The sequence below is a fragment of the Condylostylus longicornis genome, unplaced genomic scaffold, assembly GCF_029603195.1.
Source record: "Condylostylus longicornis isolate FDR11 unplaced genomic scaffold, ASM2960319v2 ptg000040l, whole genome shotgun sequence".
NCBI lineage: Eukaryota > Metazoa > Arthropoda > Insecta > Diptera > Dolichopodidae > Condylostylus > Condylostylus longicornis.
Window position 1 is genome coordinate 5,502,823 of NW_026578009.1, and position 23,779 is coordinate 5,526,601.

Genomic DNA, 23,779 nt, shown 5'->3' on the forward strand with positions numbered 1-23,779 from the left:
AAATAAATCCAAAAAGCAGATTAGATAATTGTTACTAGAGTTAAAAAAATCTTTGTTTGAAGAAATAGAATTAGAAGACTACCAACAGAATTTGTAAATAGCCGATCACATATATTTAGGTCCTATAACAGAAACCCATAATGAGTTTAAGATTAGAGATTAAGATTTTGCCGAAAGTTAATTCGAAAGTGTCTTGAAAATAAAATTTTCTTAATTTTGCATATGAGATATTTCAAAAGTTTAGAATTTTTTTACACGATTACGTAAATGATTCTAATATGTTATTATGTTTTACACTATTTGCATACATAAATATTTAAGAAACGTTTCGTATTTGTGAACATTAGCGTAAATTCTATTTTGATTAAGTTAAAATAATTTAATTTGAGATTCGCCCGATTCGCCTTTGTGGTGATTTCGAATAAATATTCTCTGCCTAAAATTTAACAATAAAGGCGTTAGAAATAGTATTTAGAGGTAACAGAAACCAAAACATCTTACTTACAGTAACCTTACTTTCCAAAAAAAAATCTATTGTGTACTTATAAAGTTATATAAAAGTTTCTGTTCAAAGCTTCCTTTGTCCTTCATAGCTTTAATCACCAAAAATGTCTAAAAAAAGTTTCTTGCCACAAACGAAAAAAAAATAGCAGAATAATTACACAATTTATGTTTGCATACCTTTAGGATGATGCAAAAAAAAAAAAAAAAAGAAATAAATAATATTGTCGGACTCATGTGTTAATTTCAATGTTGGAGTCAAGAAAAATAATTATATATTTTGATTTTGAGGAATTTTATTGCTACTTTTTTATTTTCATAGAAATTTTAAAATAAATTCCGAATTTAGAAAAATAAGGGAAATTTAAACTTTGTTAATTTCGAGAAGAGATTATATGGAAACTGCTTACCAGGACCCTATTTAAACATTAACATTTTGCAGTTTATTAGGATGAATGAGGTAAAAATAACTATAAACTAGGTTTCTAGGGAAACAGACTTCTCGAGAAGGTCTATTTGTGCATGAAATTCAAGTTTTTCTGCCTCTAATAGTGTAAAATTTTTATAAACAAATCTACGTTGACTGTTAGACGAATGGACCTAAGATTAATATGCATTTTGCGCACATGCATATTTGTGTTAAATTGCTACATGCTTCCCGATTGTTTGGAGTGAAATTGAAGTCATGAATCTTGTAGGTTGCGTCTGCAATTTACAGAATCCAACTATTAACTTTAAACATTCTAAAATTTTATATAAAAAAACTAAAATGAACATTATTATTTTATTCGTAATGCTAAAAAGGAATGAACACGTGCAATAATTTTTCAGAATTATAAAACGTGTTTTTTGTTTTTTTTTTTTTGTTACCAATAACGCAACAAGTTCATTAATATTGGTGCGAATTATTGATTTTCATTTATAAGAAACCTGTTAACTTTTGTATATATATGTGTATGTGTGTTTGTAATAGATACATGGATTATATATCCATAAAAATCTATAAATAAATAGTAAATAGGTAATATTTCAAGTTAATTATATCAAAATTGTATTAGCTAAAAAATATTCGACAATAACAGTACGTGACAAAAGCATTAGTAAACTATTTAAGTATATATAAATGAAAAATAGAAAGTGAAAGTTTTTGAGAATGTTTAATGATATTTTTTCTATATTTAGAATTTTAGAATTTCATACAAAATTTATATTTGCTTTAACTTATAACTATTTTTCTAATATGGTTTATAGCGCAAAGGTATTAAACTATGTATAGGGAGTTGGATAAAATGAGAAGAATGCAAAATTCTTTTATTGTATATTGAGGATTTTTTTATGATTTCAATTGCAAAATCTATAATACTGCTTGAAACTCATTAAAACTTATTAAAAGTTATCAGAAGCTATTCTTTTAGATATTAGAAAAATTGCTTCCATACGAGATGTTATTATTATTATGTACATGATGTACATACATAATATTTTATATAAAAATATTTTATTGCATACATTTAGGAGTAATCGCAAATAAGAGAAGCATTAAGGTGGATTTTCACTCAATATCCGGCTGTCTGAACAGAATTTTCAACCAATCAATTATTCTAGTAATATAATTCCGAAGTAACGATAGATCAGATACTTCGGTGATTAGAAACTCGCTTTTAATGTAGATTGAATTAGATAACGTAGTAATAAGCTCTTTATCAGAATTAAGTTTTGAGATCTATGTCCAAGCTGATTTTTTTTTGCTTTCAACTTTTGTTTTCTGATACTTATAGAAAAATATTTATTGCTTCCGTTTGGAAATTTTCCGAAAATTGAAATCATGAGGGAAAGAAAATTTTAGCGTAAAGGAATTAATCTTTTACTAATGCCAAAAAGCTGTTAAACGAACTCAAGATAATATTTAATTTCTATAATAATGTCTAGAGGAATTATATATGTTCCACGTTTTTTTCAGGATTTAAATATAATTAGCAATTCTGTAGAATTTTTAATTTGTGGTAAACACAAACTCACTTTTTTATAATATTCTTGGAAATATGACAAAAAACGTAATTTAAATAATGTATACAAAACATGTGTACACGTATATATGTATGTACAAATTTATTAATTTGTATGAAAATAATTCAAATTAATTTTAATTTCAATAAATTCAATAAGATTGTTTTATACACTGAAAACGTGGGAATAAAATCAATTTTGTTTTTGTATAATACACAAGAATGTTAAATGTGCAACTGAAGCTCGTGTATAAAAATTACTAATTTATTTTTGAAATGAACGTTGATATTCTCATAGCTTGACAGGTAACCGCATTCCTATAGATTTTTTGAGGAAATTCCATAAAAATTAAAAGAATTCTAAATATAGATAATAATTTTGATTTTGAAGCAAAAATTTTGGAGTTTGCAAGAAATGCTTTAAATTGACTTTCATTTTTTTAAAATTGAAAATAAAACATTATTTTAGTAGCATGAATTTTTAATTTGTTGTAAAACCTGCTTAGTTTTCCACTTTATAATAAGGTTTATAAACCACTATTGATCGTTTATTAATTTTAATTTCTATTCTTCCGATTTGCTTCACACAAAAAAATTTCCTTTTTTTCCTCGTATAATTGAAAAACTTAATTTTTTATGATCGATGACCAAATTCATGAAAATTCCCATAATTAAAAAAATATTTTCTGGAGTAAATCAATTCATAAAAATTTATCTCTTCGTCTCCCATTTAATTGCAACATGAACAATTATTTTTGTACTACTTTAATATTTTATTTTGCTAATGTTTTCAAATTACTAAATATTACGAAATTTTCAAAGGTAAACAATGTTTTTTTTTTATTGAACCTTCATACCACTTAACTTTTATTTACTTAATATTCATGTTAATCTTATCGAATTTTGTCGTTTGTGCAAGTACATCGATATATCCTTCATACATTACGAGTATTTATCAGTGCAAAAGTAAATAATTTTATAGATAGTGTCAAATTTATTTTAATGTAATTTTATTACTTAATACATCGAAAAGTTGGGGAAAACTAGAATTTTATAAGACAGATTTCTAGACTTGTTATTTTTAATATAATGTAAGGAAATTTAGACACAAGTAAACTTTTAATGTGTGACATACAAGTAAAATGGGGAAATATTGTTGTGAACAACAGTTTTTCGAAATGAAAATTTATATTTTTTTTTAAACTAATTCAAATTTTGAAAAAGATCACATGAAAGTTGAAATGAGTGTTTCAATTTTAATTAAAAATTAAATAAATGATGAGTTTAGTTTTAATTGTAGAAAATATTTTGAATTTGTGCTCAATTTAACTAAAATCTAAATAAAAGCGCAGATAATGTTAAATTTTTCTGTAAACCAAAAAAGATTAGAGCGTATTCAATAAAAGTCATTCAGAAAACTTCTCTCGGACTATAGAAATTCTGTTTGTAAAATGTGAGGGGACAAAATATTTTGTAAAACGTATTTTTATTTAAAAATAAGAATAAGTTTTTGACGAGAATTGTAATGTTTATTTACCATTGATTGAAAAATATTGGTTTTATATCAAATTGTTCTGAATTCTGTTCAAAAAAATTTTGTAAAATTCTGTAAAATTATTTTTCTCAATTACAATTAAGTAAACAGATCTGAAGAATAAGAAAATTCTTAAGAAAAAATGATGCAAACTCAGTTATTTATTTTTGGAATTCCTAATACTTTTTTCAATATTTTTTAAAAAAAATGTAATAAGTACGAATTTCTCCTACAAAATTTTAATGTCAATTATTTTAAAATATTGATATACATTACATTTATAAATATAACAGAATGTTTTAAAAATTTGTATTAAATTTTTAATAGAATTGAAATCAAAATAACCAAATTAATCAATCAAAATTTAATAATTAGACTGTTATGCCAATGAACTTTCTATACTTGTACAAAATTAATTAAATGTCATTTTGAATTTGCGCTCAGTGTTTGTTTACTAATTCGTAAAATTATTTTGGCAAGCAAAAAAACCTTTAAATATATTTTGATTTTTATTAAAAATGACATTTAAGTTTGACAATTTACTAATGCTATGAAAAGAGTAAACTCTAACGAAAAAACATTTGTCTATCCTTTTTTTCCCCTATACTCTTTTGTTTTATATAAAATTTTACTTGTAATTTAATAAATTGATTGCATAAACAATTTTTAGATTTTTAAAAAATTAATTTTTTTTTCCATTTACAAATAAATATTTTTTTGAATTATTTTACTAATTATTTACAAAAATCTATTCCCTGTATACCACATAATTTTAAAATAATTAATTAATTAAAATTTTGTATTAAAAATTCTGATTCTAGAATTTGTTTTTATTCACCCACTTTCTATTTTAAATTTCTTCTAATTTTTACGTAATGTTTGTCCTCTAATATTATTTGCGTAACCAAGTTTGCGCGTTTGGAATCTTATTTTTTTTTTGCACTACATTTTGAAATGCCAAATTTCTATTTCACTTTTCATTATCATTTAAAAATAGATTACATTGTGATTTTTTGAATTATTTCTTTTTTTTCTTTTAATTATCCAATTGGTGTTTTAAATTAATAATTCAACAGTTTACGATTTTTAATACCATTTATTTGATATACTGATATTTATATACACCATATTTTCTGTTATTTTTTTTTTTTTTTGAAAAATTTCATTTATTAGAATCGAAAATTTCAGTTTCATCTATTATTTTCATTTTGTTTTGTTATTCTGTATAGGAATTAAATTAAAAATCTCATTTTTGTATCTTAGAATAAATTCTATTACTTATTTATGCTTTAATTATTATATACGCGAATGAATTATGCAAGACCCATTTTTCTTTTGAGTGATTCTGGCATTTCTGGTGGTGGTGGTCTTGGCATTCTAAAGAATACCTTAACAGCATCATAAATAAACCATTGTGCGGCAGTTAAAGTACCAATCATAATAATTCTTGGACCTAAACCTCCCCATAATCCTAAAAAAAAATTATTAAAGCATTAATGAATTATTTACAAAAAAATTATACAAATTTTTGTAAAGGTTATTTACCTGACCAGCCTAATGATTTAGCTACTTCAAACGCTGAAGCTCCTTTAGCTTGATTTAATTTTGATACAACTGTATCAGCTGGATGAGATACAACAGCACAAAATACACCAGCAATATAACCGGCAGCAAATGTAACGATCAATTGTTCACCTTTAGTACATTCAGCTCTTGGTTTTGGTACAACATATCTAAAATCAAGATGCAAAATATTAAATTTATTAGAAACAAATTTTCTCATATATAAATAAAAGTATACTAACTTGTAAAGAAGTTCCAAAGTTCTTTCAAAGCATGCAAACTTCATCATTGTATATGGGATTTGTCTCATCCACAATGGTACTAAACCTTTATAGAAAGCAGAAATACCTTCTTGTGATGTCATTTTTGGTAAAGCTTCACGCAATGTATTAGCAAAACCTGGTGTAGTTTGAATTTTTACTTTTGCGGCTTCCATTGGTGATAATGCGATATCAGCGAAAAATTCAGCTGAAGCAGATGCAGCCAAATATAATGAAGTTCTGTACAAATAGGAATTTTCTTCTCCAATTGCATCAGAATAAATTACTTTGAATACTTCATATAGACCAAATTTACATAAACCTTGCATTGAATAACCAATGAAAGTTGGTGCCCAACCCTTTGATAAACCTTTAACGCCATCTTCGGCTAAAGTTACTTTGAAACCATTTACAAGGGTTTTATATTTTCCTGGATCGACTTGTAATCTACATTTGACCAAGTCAAGTGGTACAACCATTGTATGTGTTGTACCACATGAAATAATACCACCAAGACCACATAAAGCAAAGTATTTCATGGAACCGAATTCGCATGAATCTATAAAAGTAATTACATATAAAATTATATAAATTATACATATTTTTTTTGAATTTTTTCTATTAAGTACATAACTGTTATATTTACATTAAACACATTAAATAAAACTTACCCCCTTCGGGTGTTGCAGCAGCTGCAATTACGCGAGTTTGTTGCTCATTATTACTTTGAATCTCTGTAGTATTCGATTCACAACGTGCTGTAGTGATAGGACTTTTGAATGGAGAATTTTGTGCGGCCTCAAATAGTGAACTTAATGACATTTTGTTCTCTTGAAATTGGAATAAAACAAATAAAAAAAAAACATAATACGTTATTTAATTTTAGTTCTTTTAAATTGGCATTTGTTCAAAATTTTTATATTTTTTTTTCAAACTTTCAAGGCGAATCATTACATAACCTATAAGAAAATTTTCTTTCATATGTCATTAACTCTGAAATTTTTTATTGCAAAGAAATCTTAATAACATGTGCAACTCCATAAAAGCTTCAAAAATTATTACTCAAAATTTACTTTATAATAAAAATTTACTATTAAAATCAATTTTTTATTATTTATAAACAATTTAAAGATGCCAATTATCTAGTATAATTATTATACAACTTACATATGAAAAATTTTATTTTTCAAAAAAAAATTTTTTTTTCAAATTTATTTCTATGGTGCTTATCTAATAAAGGTATATTGGGCACTACCTAATACAAAAATAATTCTAAATGCTCTGCTCTTTCAGTGAGAAGCTTTTTTTTATACGATGTATAACAATTTCGATTTTGTGTAGTTCGGAAATACTACTATTTTGTTTTATTTTTATTCTTATTAATTCGCGTGCATCAGAAAATCTTATATTCTTGCGCAATCTTATATGTTTGCGAAGGAAACCACACGTTTATTATAACAATGAATGTCAAAATGTTCACTAATTGTTAACAACATTAAGAACAATGAAAAGATATTTGAAATTGTTATATACTATATGAATTTATTTTCTTTGATTATGAATGTTTAAAGAAAGTCAACCAATATAAAATAATTCTTAACAAATTATTTCGGCTATGAAGATTAAATTCAATTCTAAATGGTAAATACAAAAATACTATCCATATATGTATATGTACATAGATAACCTATTTCAATACCAAAATCGGGTATTCGTTTCAATCTTGTAATCTTGTTATATTTTAGTTTTGATTACATTTTTTTTTTTAATTTAAATTCAGAACTATTTTTGATAACAGTATTGTATAAAATATTATTTAATAAAAATTGAGACACATTCATATATGATCGTGAATAAGTTTGTATAACAGTTTTAATAAAGGAAAAAAAAATAAAAAAATATTTAATTTGAATTTTATAATGAAATGTTACATGCGTATTTTTATGTATTTAAAAGCTTATAAAAAATGTTGTCACTTCACTTAAATTACAGTAGATAATTAAATGCAGTAGATAGTTAGATCTGTAAGCAAATCAACAAATATGAAATGTTTAAAATTGTTCCAATTCTGATCCAATTTGAAATATATGATCAGAAATCATTGGGAGCAGTGTGTTAATGCAATTTAATTTGCATAAGTAAAAACTAAACTACAAATTTTCATATTAAGGATTTATTTATCATATAAAAATTTACAGCTAAATATAACCTTATTGAATGGTCACCACACTGTTTATTTGTAAACATATTATTAAAAAAAAGAAAAGCTTTATTTTAGTCAATACTTACGAATCCACATTGCATCTGTTTTCTATCATCATTATTCATTCCTATAAGAGAAATGTGAATAATTCGAAAATCTAGTGTTACGACGCCGTCTCAAAAATGACGCACAAGTTTTATAGGTTAATGTTAAAAAAAAAAAAAATTTTTTTTTTTATTTTTTGCAAAATTCTTTGACACCGGCTTATAATTTATATTTGCAAAATATTATTATTATTTTTGTTATTAAATAAATAAAATCAACACAGCAAACGATAAACGTTTATTTTTAATCAAAAAAGGAATCATTTTACAATCGCGTTTGAAATTAACATGTGCCCATGTGCGTATTCTATAAGGTCATTGAAATTAATATAATATGTATATACATAATATGCATGTACATGTGTATGTAGATTTATGTGTGTAGAAATGTTTGTAATACAAACTATCAGTAAGCAATTAGTAACTTGATTTTTATTATTCTTTTTTTAGATATAGACTTTTAGGCTTCAATATATGTATGTACATATTATTTAAACATATTCATACATACATACATTTATACGCTTTCTCCAATATATTTGTATAATATAAATTTATTCTCTTATACGATTTGGTACAGAAAAGCATTATAATTTTCGGACTATTTCTGTTTTTATACAATATAAAAGTTTTGTTTAACATTTCGGTTGTTTAAAAATAACTTTTTTTTCTTTAATATGATTTTATGCGATTTTTTTTTTTTTTTTTTTTTTTTTTATTTTTTATTTATGTATTATATAAAAAAAAAAAGATGATTTAATCATTAAGTTTTGTAATCTTGTACTTATATAGCACCGTATTTTAACTATGTTATTTAATATGTATAACCATAGATTTAATTATTGTTTAATTATGAGGGGAAACATTTTCGATGAATTTCCTAGTGTTGCCAAGAAGTAACAGCAAGAAGCGCAACATCAACATAACATGAAATATACGATTTCTCAGCTATTTAAACAGAGATAAGCGCTTAAAACATTTTTTTTTTTGTGCATGAACAAAATTTCTCTATAGCTTGAAAATTGTTGTTTACAATAAAATGTAAGATAATGCTATAACGAGAAAAATATATTAACTCTAACACCTTAAAATTCGTTTTTCTCAAATATGCTAATTTTGAGTTATGTCAAACAATTATTGCATATATGTACATATATAAATTAAGATCCAAAATTTCTAAAATTCAATGAGATTATGCTGAACTTCTAAAATGTTTTAGCAAAAAAAAACTTATTTCAATTATTTGCTTTTATTTAGTAGCTTTCTACATAAATTATCATCAGCCTTATTGTACTAGAAGCATGTAAAATAAAAGCAAATGAGGTCACAAATTTGGTATTCTATGTCACAAAAAGCGTCCGAAATTACAAGCATCTTTAAAAACAGTTGCTTGTAAAATAAAAAATTAAAGGAAATGGAAAAAGTATAGTAAATATTGTAATAGTACTCTAGATATATCTACTAGATGCTGAACAAGACTGAATATTATCAGATCCCTATACTGAACTCCATTTTCTTAAAATTTCTTAGAAATATTTGTTTGTTTGTAAGTTTACATTAATCTTTTATACTTATTCTATTATATCGTTAACCATAGTATAAAAGATTACATAATAAATGCAAATTTAGAATTATAACAGAAATATGAAAAATAAATTTTGTTATTTTTTTTTTTTTTGCTTTACATCAATCACAAACAAATAAAATAAAACAATTTTTCACTAAGTATATATATATATGTATGCAAAAATGCATTATCAAACCTTGACCTAAATAAACAACATTTATTTGTACATAGTTACTTATGCCATTATTTTATTTCATTTTATATACACTTTCACTTTTAAACTTTGTTTGAATTCATTAGTATAGACAAACGAATTATACAAATTTATTTTCATTTTTGTTGTTTAGTGAATGGTCTCTGTTAAACAACAGAGGCTTTATTATATACCTAAGAACAGCAATATTATTCCAAAAATCAAATACCTAGAATAATAGGAAGTGCTTAAAGAAAATGATATTTGAATACTAGGGGATTTTCAATAATTCATGCACTGAAAATTCAAAAGTAATTCCTAAAAGCCTTTTCACACATATCTTTCGAAATATCTTCAGAAACTAAATATTTTAATTTTGAATTGTTATAACATAATACTTTTTAATATATAACATTTTTCTCTTATGCTTTTCTTCTTATTTATTTATAATATTTTTGCAGTAAATACAAAAAATCGCAAAAATTCATTTAAAAGGAACACTGTTATTTTCAAGTATACTCTTTTTTCAAATTTAGCAGTTTGAATTCATCGACCTAAGTTAGAACTGAGTTATCAAAAATCCTTCTACTATGTAATATAAAAATTCTTTCTTATAAAATTTTAAAATGTACATATATACACACCTATATTGATATTTAAATATATTTTTTTATTTTCAATTATCTATATAAGAATTAGAACATAGTGTGATTTGCCCAAATTTATAAGTACTTAATTAATTATTTGTCAAATTTCTTTAATAATCTAAAATTCGAAAATTAAATTTTCCGACTTTTTATATAACCACGATTCAATTTTCCGTTATATTGAATTATTATTTATACATAAAATAATAGATAATGCTATTAATTAATAATTATAATCCAATATTCATTGATATACGAGTATATTATGAGTAAAAAATCATTATAACAATAAAAATTTGATTGAAATATAAAAAGAAAATATAATATTTCTATAAATTAGACTCTACTTGCAGAATCATATAAGTATATCTTGTGTTCTTGTATATAAATTGCTAGAATAATACCAATTTTCATGCAACTTTTCTCATCATTATATTTTTTTATCTGTGCCGAAATTATTTTTATGCCATTCATTATAGCATTATAACATGTATTACCTAAGTCTACGTATAAATAATCTATTATATATTTGAAATGTATGTATATTATAGTATTGTATAGTTTATGATATCGCAATTTACATACATATACGTTACATATATTTCTATAATGACGTAATTAAATATATTGTTCGTGTATTCTTCAAAAGGAGCTGATGGGGTGCAACAAGTGCATTATATTTACGGGAATCTTTTTGGAACAAAAACAAAACAAATAATTCTATAATGTCAACAACAGCGCAAACCAGATTTTTGCCAAAATTTTCTTATTCCAATTACAAACTTATTTTTATTTTTTCTTGTTTTTTTTTTTTTTGCATTTGTTTGTGTTCAGAAGGAGAAAACCTTTTTTTTTTTACATTTAAAAAAAAAATTATGAATTTTATTTAATTTTTTTTTTTTTATTTTCATTTTATTATTTTTTATATTTTTTTTATTGTAAATTGATAGGTCGTCGATTATGTTATTTTAGTGGAGGGAATCGAGGTATGTAAAATATGTTTAGAGTGAATTGTAATTAATTAACAAAAAGGACTTCTTTCTGTTGTGAGATTATTAATTTCATTTAAAATTTGATCATGAATCTCAAATTATTTATGTGTCTCATCCCTATACACATTATTGCTTAAAAAATTTGGAAATGTACGAAAATCAGATTTTAAAATTATTTTTTCTGTTAACATTTTTCGTTTCCAATCGCCCCTATATAATTTTTTCATTTTATAAAATTTATTCATATAGGCACACATAACTTTTTTTTCTTAGTTTCTTAATACTTTTATTATTTTACTTAAAATATTGCATAAATGATGTCAGTTTAAGAATTATGTAACAATTTTCTAGACAATATTAAAGAATGTTTGAACTTTTTGTACTTGTTACCTTCTTGCAATATGGAATTGCATAGGTAAGAAAATGCTATACCAATATAAAAAACCTAAAATATCAACAAGTTTTTATAAATGCTGAAATTTATAAAAAGTGAACTTATTGTTTGTTGGATTAAAAAAAGTGTATTTTAATATTTTACAACCTTTGACTCAAAAAGAATACCTATATTATCAAAAATTAAAAAAAAAAAGTTATAGTCAAGTTATGGTACTTATGTTTATACAAAAATCAATTATTTTGAGAAATAATTTGATAACGATCAATTTAAAAATGAATATAATTTTCAAATGAATTGATTCGGCCTGAATTTGAGTTAATGTATGCCTTCGGAATTAGTTTTTTGAATAAACGAAATTCTGAGTTGAGAATGCATGTAAGCTTTCTTCATAGCCTCGAACAAAAATTTTACATATTCTTCTTATGCTTTATTTCTTAACTTCACTATAATCTTGGTTTATAGATTAGAATGTAAACTCATGTCTCATAATAAGAATTGAAAGTTTTTATTCAAACATTTTGTGTATTAAAAGTTCTAAATCTCTTAGGACAATTTCGGGGTACAGATTTATAAATTTATTTTTCCAAATCTATCATAAAATATAAATTATTTGTGTATGTTTAGTACGAGTACTTATTTAATTTTTATATATTTTTCAAATTTTCTTATCGATATTTTTGTTTTTATTGTTTTTTAGGAAAAAATCTTTATAACAATGAGCACGTAGCTATTAAAATGGAACCCATGAAATCTAAGGCTCCTCAACTGCATCTGGAATACAGGTTTTATAAGCTACTTGGCGCTCATGGTAAGGTTTCAGTTTTATAAAACAATTCTTATCAAATTCGAATTAATAATGAACAAAAAAAAATTCAATTTCACAAAAACAATTAATATCCTTACTCTTTGCAATTTCTCTCAACCATTGTAACTAAGTTTTGTTAATTTTTTATTTTTTTTTTTTTTTTTGAAAATAAATTATCTTTGGACAGTAGAAGGGGTACCAGAAGTTTATTATTTTGGTCCTTGTGGAAAATATAATGCTCTTGTAATGGAATTGCTTGGCCCATCATTAGAAGATCTATTCGATTCATGTGAAAGGCGTTTCACATTAAAGACTGTTCTTCTAATTGCAGTACAATTAGTAAGTATAATTATATTAAAAATAAAATTTCCTTATAAATTTCAAATATTTTTTTTCCTTATTTCCTATAGCTCCACCGGATTGAATATGTGCATAGTCGCCATTTAATATACAGAGATGTTAAACCAGAAAATTTCTTGATTGGGCGGGCATCTACAAAACGTGAAAAAGTTATTCATATTATTGGTATGTAAATAAGAGAATGTGTAAATGATATATACATATGTATGTATATTTGTTACATATTTATAATTTTATAGTTTTTAATTTTTAATAATTAATAATTTTTATATTATTTTAGATTTTGGTTTGGCAAAAGAATACATTGATTTAGATACTAACAAACATATACCATATAGAGAGCATAAGTCATTAACAGGTACAGCACGCTACATGTCGATAAATACACACATGGGGAGAGAACAGTCTCGTAGAGATGATTTAGAAGCATTAGGTCATATGTTTATGTATTTTCTTAGAGGATCATTACCATGGCAAGGTTTAAAAGCAGATACTCTCAAAGAGAGATATCAAAAAATTGGCGATACCAAAAGAGCAACACCTATTGAGGTTAAAAAAATAAATTATTTTTAATTTAAAATCGTTAAAATTATTCTAATAAAAAAAAACAACCGAAATTAATTAAGAAAATTTCATGTACGAAAATTTCACTTTTTCAATTGAATAAAATTCTTTTGTGGTCCAATATTTTTATTTAATTTTAATAATTTTGAATTGCGATAAACATAGATGTACAAATATCCTTTCAATTTAAAAAATGGATATTGAAAATTTTTCAAAATGATAAATTATATACATACATAATTATGTAACATTTTTATGTACAAATTTTCATGAATTAAAATTAATTATTTAATTTTTTAATTTTGTATTAAAATTTATTTAAGAATTTGAAAAAGTAAAGTCAAGGTCTTGTAAACTGTAATAAAAATATTTAAAGTTTAAATTCTTATTCTTGTTGGAATTACATTTCAAGTTTATGTTTCTTTTTACACGTTAAATTTTTCTTTTTATTTGAATTTTAATATTCTTTCACTTTTAAGTACATAGGAAATTTTATGTAATAAGAAAAAATTATAATTTATTTAAAGTTAATTATAAATTTTGTAAAAATTATTTAAATATAAATATAAATTTTATTAAATATGGCAAAGTTGCTAAATATTCAAAAAACTAATAGAATAGTTGAGAATGAAATCAAAATTAAATATAACAACTTTAAATTTAAAAATATCACAATTGCTAAATTTAGATTGTAAAAGGATTTTTAATTTTACATTATTAAGTTTAATAGTCTAAAATAATTAAATAAATTATACAATTTATTATTTTAATTGTATATATTAGAACCAAAGTAATTTTTCTTCTGTTTATAAAAGCTTGAAATTTTCTGAAACATGTTTAATTTAACCATTGCTAGATAACATATTCTATTCGGTAATTTTATAAAGATTATAACTCGAATATTTCGATTAATTTGTATTTTTGCTTTTGCTTTTTTTTAATCAAATTTTCTAGTTGTATTTTAAGCAAATTTACAAACTTATTTTAATTTATTTGGCCATCAAATAAAACAAAAATACTTCTATATGTTGAAAATTATATTATTTCATTCCGAATTTTTTTTTATTTTAAGCTTTTCTCTGATAATTGTAATCTAATAGAATATGTTTATTTAAGCATTAAGTATTATGGTATAAAATAATTTAAGAAAATAATTTTTCGGTATTAACAAAATTATTATATATATGTATTTTATTATAAATTTTTATTATTATATAATTGTATATATATTATTATTATATTATTGTTTATATTATGTTTAAAAATCAATTTAAAATTTTAGGTTTTATGTGAAGGTCATCCCGAAGAGTTTTCCACATATTTAAGATACGTTAGAAGACTAGATTTTTTTGAAACACCTGATTATGATTTTCTTAGAAGACTGTTTCAAGACTTATTTGATCGAAAAGGATACATCGATGATGGAGAATTCGATTGGACGGGAAAAACTATGGTAAATATATATACAATTATATATATATCTATATGTATATATATATATACACTTTAAAAATACATATATTATATGTATATATAAAAATATTATAAAATTTTCTTATAAATTTTCTAAAACCATATAATTAAAACTTGAATGACAATATTTTTAAAACACATAATTTCTATTATACTAAACTTAAGATTGAAAATGAAATATTTGAATTTTGAAAACTTTAAAAAACACGAAATGGAATTAATAACTCAATAATAATGTTACGAGAATAATATTGATAAACAAATAGTTTTGAAAATTAAAAAGAAAATGTAAGGAAACAGGAAAATTGGAGCACATACTTAAAACATACATATAAATATAATGGAAAAAATTAAAAAACTATAAAGAAACAATAATTTTGTTTTAATTTTACTTTTGTTTTTTCTAAATTTTAATGATTTTAATATAAAATGATTTGAAAAACAATAACAAAAATATTTACATTTATCATATTATTTGATTTCATATATTTTACTCTAAAATTGCTTAATTTTCTTTCATTTGTTTGTTTTGTTTTCTTTTTTTTTTTTTTTGGATTTTTTTTACACTTGCATGCGAAAATACTTTTTTATTATAATTTTAATTGATTGATTTTTAACGAAATTAAAAAAAAAAAATACAAAAGAATAAAGACCAACTTGAACGGATGAGAATACTTAAAAACGCACCTCCTTCTCATCGTGCTAAAAACAAATCTGATAAGGTGATTTTTAAGTTGATTTTAATGTAAAATTGTATTGCTAATAATCGACATAAATTCACTAATAAATTGAAAATATCACATTTAGCACAAAAAATCAAGAGTATTTTATGTAAAGCCATATAAAGATCTTTTTGTCAAAATTCAAATTCTAAAAATCAAATGCAGAATTGCATTTAAAATTCATATTTTTGTAAGATTTGAAAAAAAATTCTTTCTCGTTCTTTTACTTTATTTTTTATTCACTTTCAAATCAGAATTCTCCTTTTTTCTAAGGGATATTTCATTTTACCAATATAATTTATAATTTTTTCATGTAAGTTTTTTGTATTTGTTCTCAAATTATCGACTAAACCTGTATCATCTCCCAAAAACAAAGTGAATTAAATTTTGTATACATTTTAGAAGCGAGATACGTAATACGAAAAAAATTTTCTCACTCGAAAATTATATTATATATATATATATATATATATTGTGTTAGTCATTCATATTTACAGTTATTGGCGAGTAAAATAGCGAGATATACACGGTCACATCCTGAAATTCAGTTAATGTATAGTTTCTCAAATATTTTTTTAATAGTTTCTCAAATTACTATATTTCGTCCTTGTAACAATGTGTTTCCTTTTATTAAAAGTACAAAATAAATACAATCCGATTATGGAAAAAACTAAAAATAATTTGAAAAATAAAATAAAATTGCATTATGATTCGAAATTAAAATTATATTTGTTTTTTGAATTACGAAAAAATTTCATAGAGGTAGGTAGGTTACATCAATTTTTTTTTTTTTGTTTGCAAAACTAATATGTATTTCATTAAGAAACATTAAAAATTTCTTAAATACAATAAATTTAATATTGATTATTTTTTTCCTACATATAGAAATGTTTATAGCTTAGCTTATTTTTGCAAATATTTTCAATGAAATTGTAAAATTTTATCACAAACATCACTTTAATTTCAATTATTTAATATTTTACAATATGATTAACGTATTATTCGAAATATTCGTTCTGTTATTCAATCGTTTTTGAATTATGGTACTTAATTCAGAGACCAAAAACAAAAAAAAAAATTCATTAAACTTTCTTTAAAAATGCTTTGAATTTATTTTGTTATTAAATAAAAAATTAGAACATTATTGAACCATAGATCAACGTTAAAAAAAATGAAAAAAATGAATTCATAAAGTACTTTCGGTGAATTGTGGCAAGCAATTCACTCACATTTTCCATATTTTAAATAATTTTTTTCCCCCAAAAATTGCATGCTTGTATTTTTAACTATTCTCACAATATTACAAAGGTTTACTAAATCATCATTTGAATATGTGAACCACTTCTTTTTTTTTTTTTTTTAAAAAAAGGCAGTAATTAAGGTTTTTATTTCGATAAAAATATTTTGAAAATCAAACCGTTTGAATTTACATCTAACAATTTAGTGATAAAATAAATTGCTTGTTAAAATTTTTTTTACTTTTATACGTACATACATACAATATTGTTTAATAACATTTATAACATTATTACCGAATCATGGTATTGCTATACAAATTTTAATGTTTAAATAGTAACTTGGTTTATAATTTTTTTTTTTTTATGTTAAACTAAAAAAAAAAAAAAATGTTTTGCATTATTTGTATATAACCAAATTTTATTTTTATTTTTTCATTTCTAATTACATTTTACCTTCAATGTGTTGATTGTAGTCTACACCAGTAGGATCTCTGCAAACTGGACATGAAGTCATTATTTCACCAAATAAGGATCGGCATCCCACATCTAAGGTATATGTTATTAATAAATATCACTTTGTTTTTAATTTCCTTCACTGGCAATCAAAAATCAAAAATTGGAGTTTTTAATTTAATTTTTTTTTTTTTTTTTTTGCATTGAATTAAATGCGATTTTATACACTATTATTTTCAGCGCAATAAATTTTTATTGAAATTAGCAACTATAAATTAATTTAATTAAATTTAAACTTAAAGTTTTATCAATAACTAGTTAGTCCCTGTATCCATTATGATTTTATTAATTAATACAAAATAATAAAAACAGTGTTATTGCAATTAGAAGATCTTGTTGTATTTCTGTACTCTTATACTAATAAAACGAAAAAAATTTATTCGAGATTTTTTTTTGTTTAAAAATTTCTATTTTTTGACTTAATTTCTTTGATATAAAAATTTTTTATATTTAATAATTTTCTCTAGAAATCCGTAAAATTGTAAAGCACATAAAGAAGTTTTCATATTATAGTTTCCTTTTCACATTTATCAAATTATAAATTATTTGTATTCAATGATATCAATATATTAGGTTCGCCTGATTCGTCAAATTTTGTGTTATCCTTTATTGTTCTTATTTTACGAAATTATTGTTAGAAAACTCTATAATTCTCTCATATGGGACTATAAGATATTATAATTAATGTATGTTTCTAAATTCCGTAAGTAAATTTGTGATTTACTTACATAAATTTTATTTTTTGAATATTATTTTTGGGCAATAATAAATTGTTCTTCAAATATGAGATTAAACCTAATTGATTTTATTTTATCAAATCAAACACAGTGTTTTTCATATACTCAAATAATTTGAGCTTTTTGTATTTTAGGGAAAATTATTAAATTAAATATTAAAAAATAACTGGTATATTTTTTGCTACATTTTTCATTGTTTTTTAATTATTAATTAAAAATTTTGAATTTTTGAATATTTTGTTTAAAATTTGTTTTTTATATTATGTACATTTTGCGTAATACAAAAAAAAAAAAAAAACAAATGTAATTGTAAATGATTGTTAAAAAAAAAAAAGGCTGATTTTGATGATGACGATTTTTATGAGGAAGATGAGGAATTATATATTGATAGTGAAATACGAAGTTTCAAGGTTAGCAATTAAGGGTTAAAACAATATAACTAACTGTGCCTTTTCATTTATGTTAGAAAATTTTTGCTAGGTTTTCACAATAAGTGGAAATTTTTACAATTGCCAGTATAAATGAAAACCATTTGTTTTATGTACGCATCTTTAAATAGGGGAATATTTAAATTCATAAAATCGATTTTAATTAATGTGAAAAATATTTGTTTTTAGTTTTTTTTTTCTTTTCTTGCCAAATATTTTTGTTTTGTTATCATTTTTTTTCAATGCACTTTATCAATCAATCCATTCAAAATACTAACTGAATGCAGGAAGCGAACTGAAACGTAACGTACATAAATTTCATTAAATTTATGCGGAAATTTAAATAATAAATTTTATAAAATTCTCATTAATAGAAATGTGAAATAATTTAAAAAGACAAAAATTCAGCTTTTCAGCTTCTTATATTTCTAACATAATTAGATATTTTTATAGATAATTCATAACATCCATTCAAACAAAAAAAAAACAACACAAATATGCAATCGAAAGCAAAATTTTTTTTCTACTTCCTCGCTTCGGAAGTGGAACAGTTCGCTTAAAACAGACTTTAATGTAGCTTTAAACAAATAAAACAATATAAGAAAAAAATTTCAATACCCAAAATTATAAAGATCTAAGTATTTAATTAAAATATTAAAATTATTTAAAAAAATATATAATCTTAAATTGAACACCTTAAAATTCATGAATTTCAGTATTGGCTAGTTGAATTAAAAATTTAGTCTATTGTAATTATTAATTTAATTTATTTTACTAAGTGACATTTTTATTTCTCTGATGATATCATATTTTGAAATTTTTTTTGTTTTGAAATTTTACTGAGAATTTATTACATCTTCATTTGTATAATTTCGGCTAATTGTAGGTAAAAACAGTAAAACTTTACGAACAAATCATTTAAAAGCTAGTAAAACGCTATTAATTTTCCCATTATACTGCACTTTCTTAAGCTTAATATATTTTTTTATACATTTTTTTTTAAATTTTATTCATAAAATCCAAAATTTGTAATGAATTAAAATTTATTAATTTGCTTATATTCTTATAAAGTTTTGTATGCTATTTCGTATTGCATGCATATAAGTGAATTAAGAAACCCAAATTAGAGGGTATTTTCTGATTTAACTTCATTACAAAATTTGGTTTCTTAAAAAAAAAATAAGAATTTTTTGGTTTAATAAAAATTTGATTTTTTTAATTGAATTGCCTTAAAAGTTTAATCTAAAATTTAAAATAATAGAAAAATAATTTTCATATTGTTTTTTGTTTATTTAAATTTCAAATTTGCTATCATCTCTCACATTCATCATATACGAAACATCCAACATATGTGCTAATGCCGATCTTGCCATAAACCAAAAATTTTTACTAACTTGTAAATAAAAAAAAAAACACAAACATTTGAATGAACAAAAAAAAATCAAAAAAAAAAAATGGAATTAATTTATGAATAAAGGCAAACACTAAACAAGGTGTGTCAGCATGGCCTGATGTTCCAAAGCAGGGTGCTACACTTGGAAATCTTACACCAGCAGATAGACACGGTTCAGTACAGGTAAGAACTATAAAAAAATTTTTCTTTTTTTTTTTTTTTGTTGGATTATTCACAAAGAAAAAGCTTTTTTTTTTTTTTTTTTTTTGAGTTGGCTTAATTTCTGCAATAAATTTTCAGGATATTTAAAAATTTTCTTTAATTTTTATTACGTTATAAAAAAAATACCCACTTGGTTAAAATAAATATTTATAGATCTGATAAAAAAATAAAATTAATAATAAATTAAATTAGAAATAAATTAAAATAAGGTATGCCATGCCCTTTCATGCATGCTTAGATAGAATAAATTGCAATCTTAATTTTTATTTTAGTAATTAGTACGAAAAATAGGAAACATATGAACAATAGGACGAATAGAACATTCACTTGAAAAATACTTAATGACTCAATATTTAAGAACAACTTTTTAAATAATTACTACAAAGGCAGTTTCAGTTTCCATTAAATTATATAGCATCAAGTTTTTAATAAGTTTTAATATTAAATTACAAAAATAAAGTATCAAAATTTAGTGTAAAATTTTCGTCAGGTTAATTATTAAAAAAGTTAAATGAGTCTTCTTTTTAATGAACATATTCATTTTTTTTTAACAGCTCCGATAACGAATCCATTATTCGTACAATTTTCTCTTTATTTCTTAATGGTAATGCCATGCACTCGAAAATATTCTTTTTCATTAAAACTATATTCATCATACAAAACATGTTTACTATACGTACCAAGAAAAAACCGTAAGGTATCGTTAACATGCACAAATTTACATAGAAGCTAGTTTTAACGCATTGATTTAGTTTATAATATTTATATTTTAATTTCAATTATGGTTCTCCAATTAATATAAAAATATTTTACAATCTTTGCAATTTCTTAAAACATTGAATTTTCAATTAATTTGCAAATATTTTAAATCTTGTAAAATACATGCATTTGTTCTTGAATATGATAATTAAATTTTTTCGAATCTTAAATTGAATCTAATTCAGATCTTCGTGAAATCGTTGATTTTTTGCAAAGACGGAATGAATTAAAATTTGAATGAAAAAATGATGAGAACATTTTCCAATATTTCAAGAATTTATTTTTCCTTATGATTGATTTCAAATTTATTTGATTAATTCAATTGATAAGCTCGTATTTTTCCTCAATAATTTTAATGGAAAAAAAATTTTCCATATTAAGAATTTCAAAATAATTTATTATGAAATTCATTTAAGAATTTTATTTTATAATTTTGAAAGAATTTTGAAAAAATTAAAATATTTTTCTTTTCGATTCATATGCACATAAAATATTTGCATGAAATTTTTAAAGAAGATTCAAATGAACAATTTAAAGTAAGTACCATATCGTTTTAATATGAACCAACAAAAAAAAAAAAAACAGGATTTTTGCATGCTTTAAAATATGAAAATTAAGTTAATTTTTATTGTAAATTTTATGCATGCGAACATTTTAAATAAAAATTTTAAACTTTTACTAAAATTTCGTTAAATATCTACTTTTTTTTTTGTAAAATGTAATATTTTTTTCCTAAAACATATTCTTTACAACATCATCTTGAAATTTTATGAATCAATTCAAACACTTTGCTCATTTCTTATATAATTTAAATCATTTATTTGTTCGCTTCAAATAAGTCATATATTAAATGTTCTTTTTTTTTTCATTAATATTTTGTTTTTCCAATATGTGAAAATTAAAATTATTGCCATCAAAATTATTATTTTTATTCAATTGTCATCAAAATATAGAAAATTTTGTTCTTAAAAGATGATAATTTAATTATTAAATTTATAATTAATTACTTTTATCGAAATCAATAAAAACAAAAAATTAATAAAATTAATATAGAATAAAGAAAGTATGGGTGACCTATTTTCCTTTTTCTTAAATCCTTTCCAAAACGAAAGTAAAAATAAAAATAAACAAAAAAAAAAAAAAAAAACAAACAAAAAGGATACGAAGTTTTTTGGTATTCATTGGAGAGTAATAAATTCTTTATTATGTTAATTTTAATTTTTTAGGAAAAAGATCCCGATTCAGATAGTGATGATATTCCTTTTGATTCTAATTTTGTTGATCCAGGAAGATGGCAACTTGAAACAGAAAGTAAAGAAAAAAAAGAACAAACCGAAATTCTAGATAGCCCCAAAAAATCAGATACATAAATCTTGATTCTAATTCTTAATATATAACACAGAATACAAAATAAATACATATAAATATATATAAATTATATATATATATATATATATTTCAATAATAAAATGATTTGTAGATGAATATTTTTAGTATAAATAGTAAAAAAAAAAAAAAACAAAAATTGCATAGTGCGAAGCGAAAATAAAGCTAATAAATATATTTTGAATATTTTCAAAGATAACAAAAACAAAACAAATATTTACCTATATAAGTATAAAATTTTAAAAAAACAAATTATATTTTATATAAAAAGCATTAAAAGAACCAATGTAAGTAAAAATAAAACAAAAATCATCAAAAAATGAAAAGGCATCCATGTTTTACAGCATTCAAAGTGCATCCTTATTTACATTTCTGTTTTGTATTACTTTTTTTTTTTATTTTATTTAATTTTTTTTTTTTTGTTTTTAAATAAAATATTTTTTTATATGTTATTTTTCATAAATGATCAAAAATATTTGAAATTTCACGTCTTCGATTCTTTTAAAGAAAACAAAATTTCAACAAGATTACAAAATTTTTCAGCACTTTAATCTGTAAATTCTTTGAAATCGTTATAAAAAATCATTGCAAACTTTTTACGAAAAAAAAATATAATTATTTTGTTTGTTTTTTTATGAGTCATAAAATCCTTTATTTTTATATTTTTATTGTTCATAGAGCCCATTTTAAAGCTCATATTATGGGGGTACGAAATTTGGTAAAACATTTAAAAATTATTTTAAAATTTCATTGTTAAAAGAAGTACTTACATATATTTTGTTTTTATTTCCATACGAAAAGCTAAATGTTATGTTTAGGAATGTTTTTATAAACTCATTTCGAAAATAAAAATTCACAAATTGCACACAACAACTCATATTTAAAAAAAGAAAAAAAATTTTTTTATCAAATACATACAAAGTTATTAAATATAAAATTTAAAATATTTTTTTTTTTTTTTTGTTTTTTGTTTTCTCATCCATATTATAACTTCAATTCAGTTTATTCATTCTTTGCAGGTTGTAAGTTCTACAAACGGAGAATTAAATGCAGACGATCCAACAACTGGACATTCAAACACTCCAATTACACAACAGCAAGAAGTTGAAGTTCTTGATGAAACAAAGTTAGTATTTTTTTTTTTTTTCTTATCAAAGATATTATTATTGTTCTAAAACAGTTCTAGATTTTGTTTTATTGAATAATATAAAA

General features: G+C 22.3%; 2 protein-coding genes across 19 annotated transcripts in view; one reads left to right on the top strand and one right to left on the bottom strand.

The window, feature by feature from the left end:
- LOC129609873 (casein kinase I) overlaps positions 1-23,779 on the top strand; it is a 55,336-nt gene that overhangs the window by 30,814 nt on the left and 743 nt on the right. For 2 of the 18 annotated variants that reach the window (XM_055522044.1, XM_055522047.1), the window contains exons 4-12: positions 11,529-11,564; positions 12,665-12,775; positions 12,960-13,111; positions 13,183-13,297; positions 13,413-13,681; positions 14,979-15,149; positions 15,814-15,891; positions 17,603-17,680; positions 23,587-23,693. In XM_055522044.1, the coding sequence (XP_055378019.1) occupies positions 11,529-11,564; positions 12,665-12,775; positions 12,960-13,111; positions 13,183-13,297; positions 13,413-13,681; positions 14,979-15,149; positions 15,814-15,891; positions 17,603-17,680; positions 23,587-23,693 (1,117 nt within the window). Of the gene's footprint in view, positions 1-11,528; positions 11,565-12,664; positions 12,776-12,959; positions 13,112-13,182; positions 13,298-13,412; positions 13,682-14,978; positions 15,150-15,813; positions 15,892-17,602; positions 17,681-18,714; positions 18,790-20,284; positions 20,384-22,407; positions 22,855-23,568; positions 23,694-23,779 lie in introns of all 18 variants that reach the window. The other 16 variants (XM_055522042.1, XM_055522043.1, XM_055522045.1 and 13 more) reach the window with 13 other exon arrangements.
- On the bottom strand, positions 5,178-7,180 carry LOC129609875 (phosphate carrier protein, mitochondrial). Its single transcript, XM_055522054.1, has 5 exons — positions 7,032-7,180; positions 6,536-6,694; positions 5,847-6,423; positions 5,587-5,774; positions 5,178-5,512 (listed from the first exon to the last, which is right to left on the bottom strand). Exons 2-5 carry the CDS (start codon positions 6,684-6,686, stop codon positions 5,355-5,357), a joined length of 1,074 nt encoding a protein of 357 aa, XP_055378029.1. The 5' UTR covers positions 6,687-6,694; positions 7,032-7,180; the 3' UTR covers positions 5,178-5,354.

What these genes read in the sequence shown, in the direction of transcription:
- LOC129609875 (XM_055522054.1), bottom strand. Translation starts at nt 6,686, where the DNA reads ATGTCATTAAGTTCACTATTTGAGGCCGCACAAAATTCTCCATTCAAA. An exon ending in TGCTGCAACACCCGAAGGGG is followed by an intron (nt 6,424 to 6,535) that starts GTAAGTTTTATT and finishes TTACTTTTATAG; the next exon opens with ATTCATGCGAATTCGGTTCC. An exon ending in ACTTTGGAACTTCTTTACAA is followed by an intron (nt 5,775 to 5,846) that starts GTTAGTATACTT and finishes TCTTGATTTTAG; the next exon opens with ATATGTTGTACCAAAACCAA.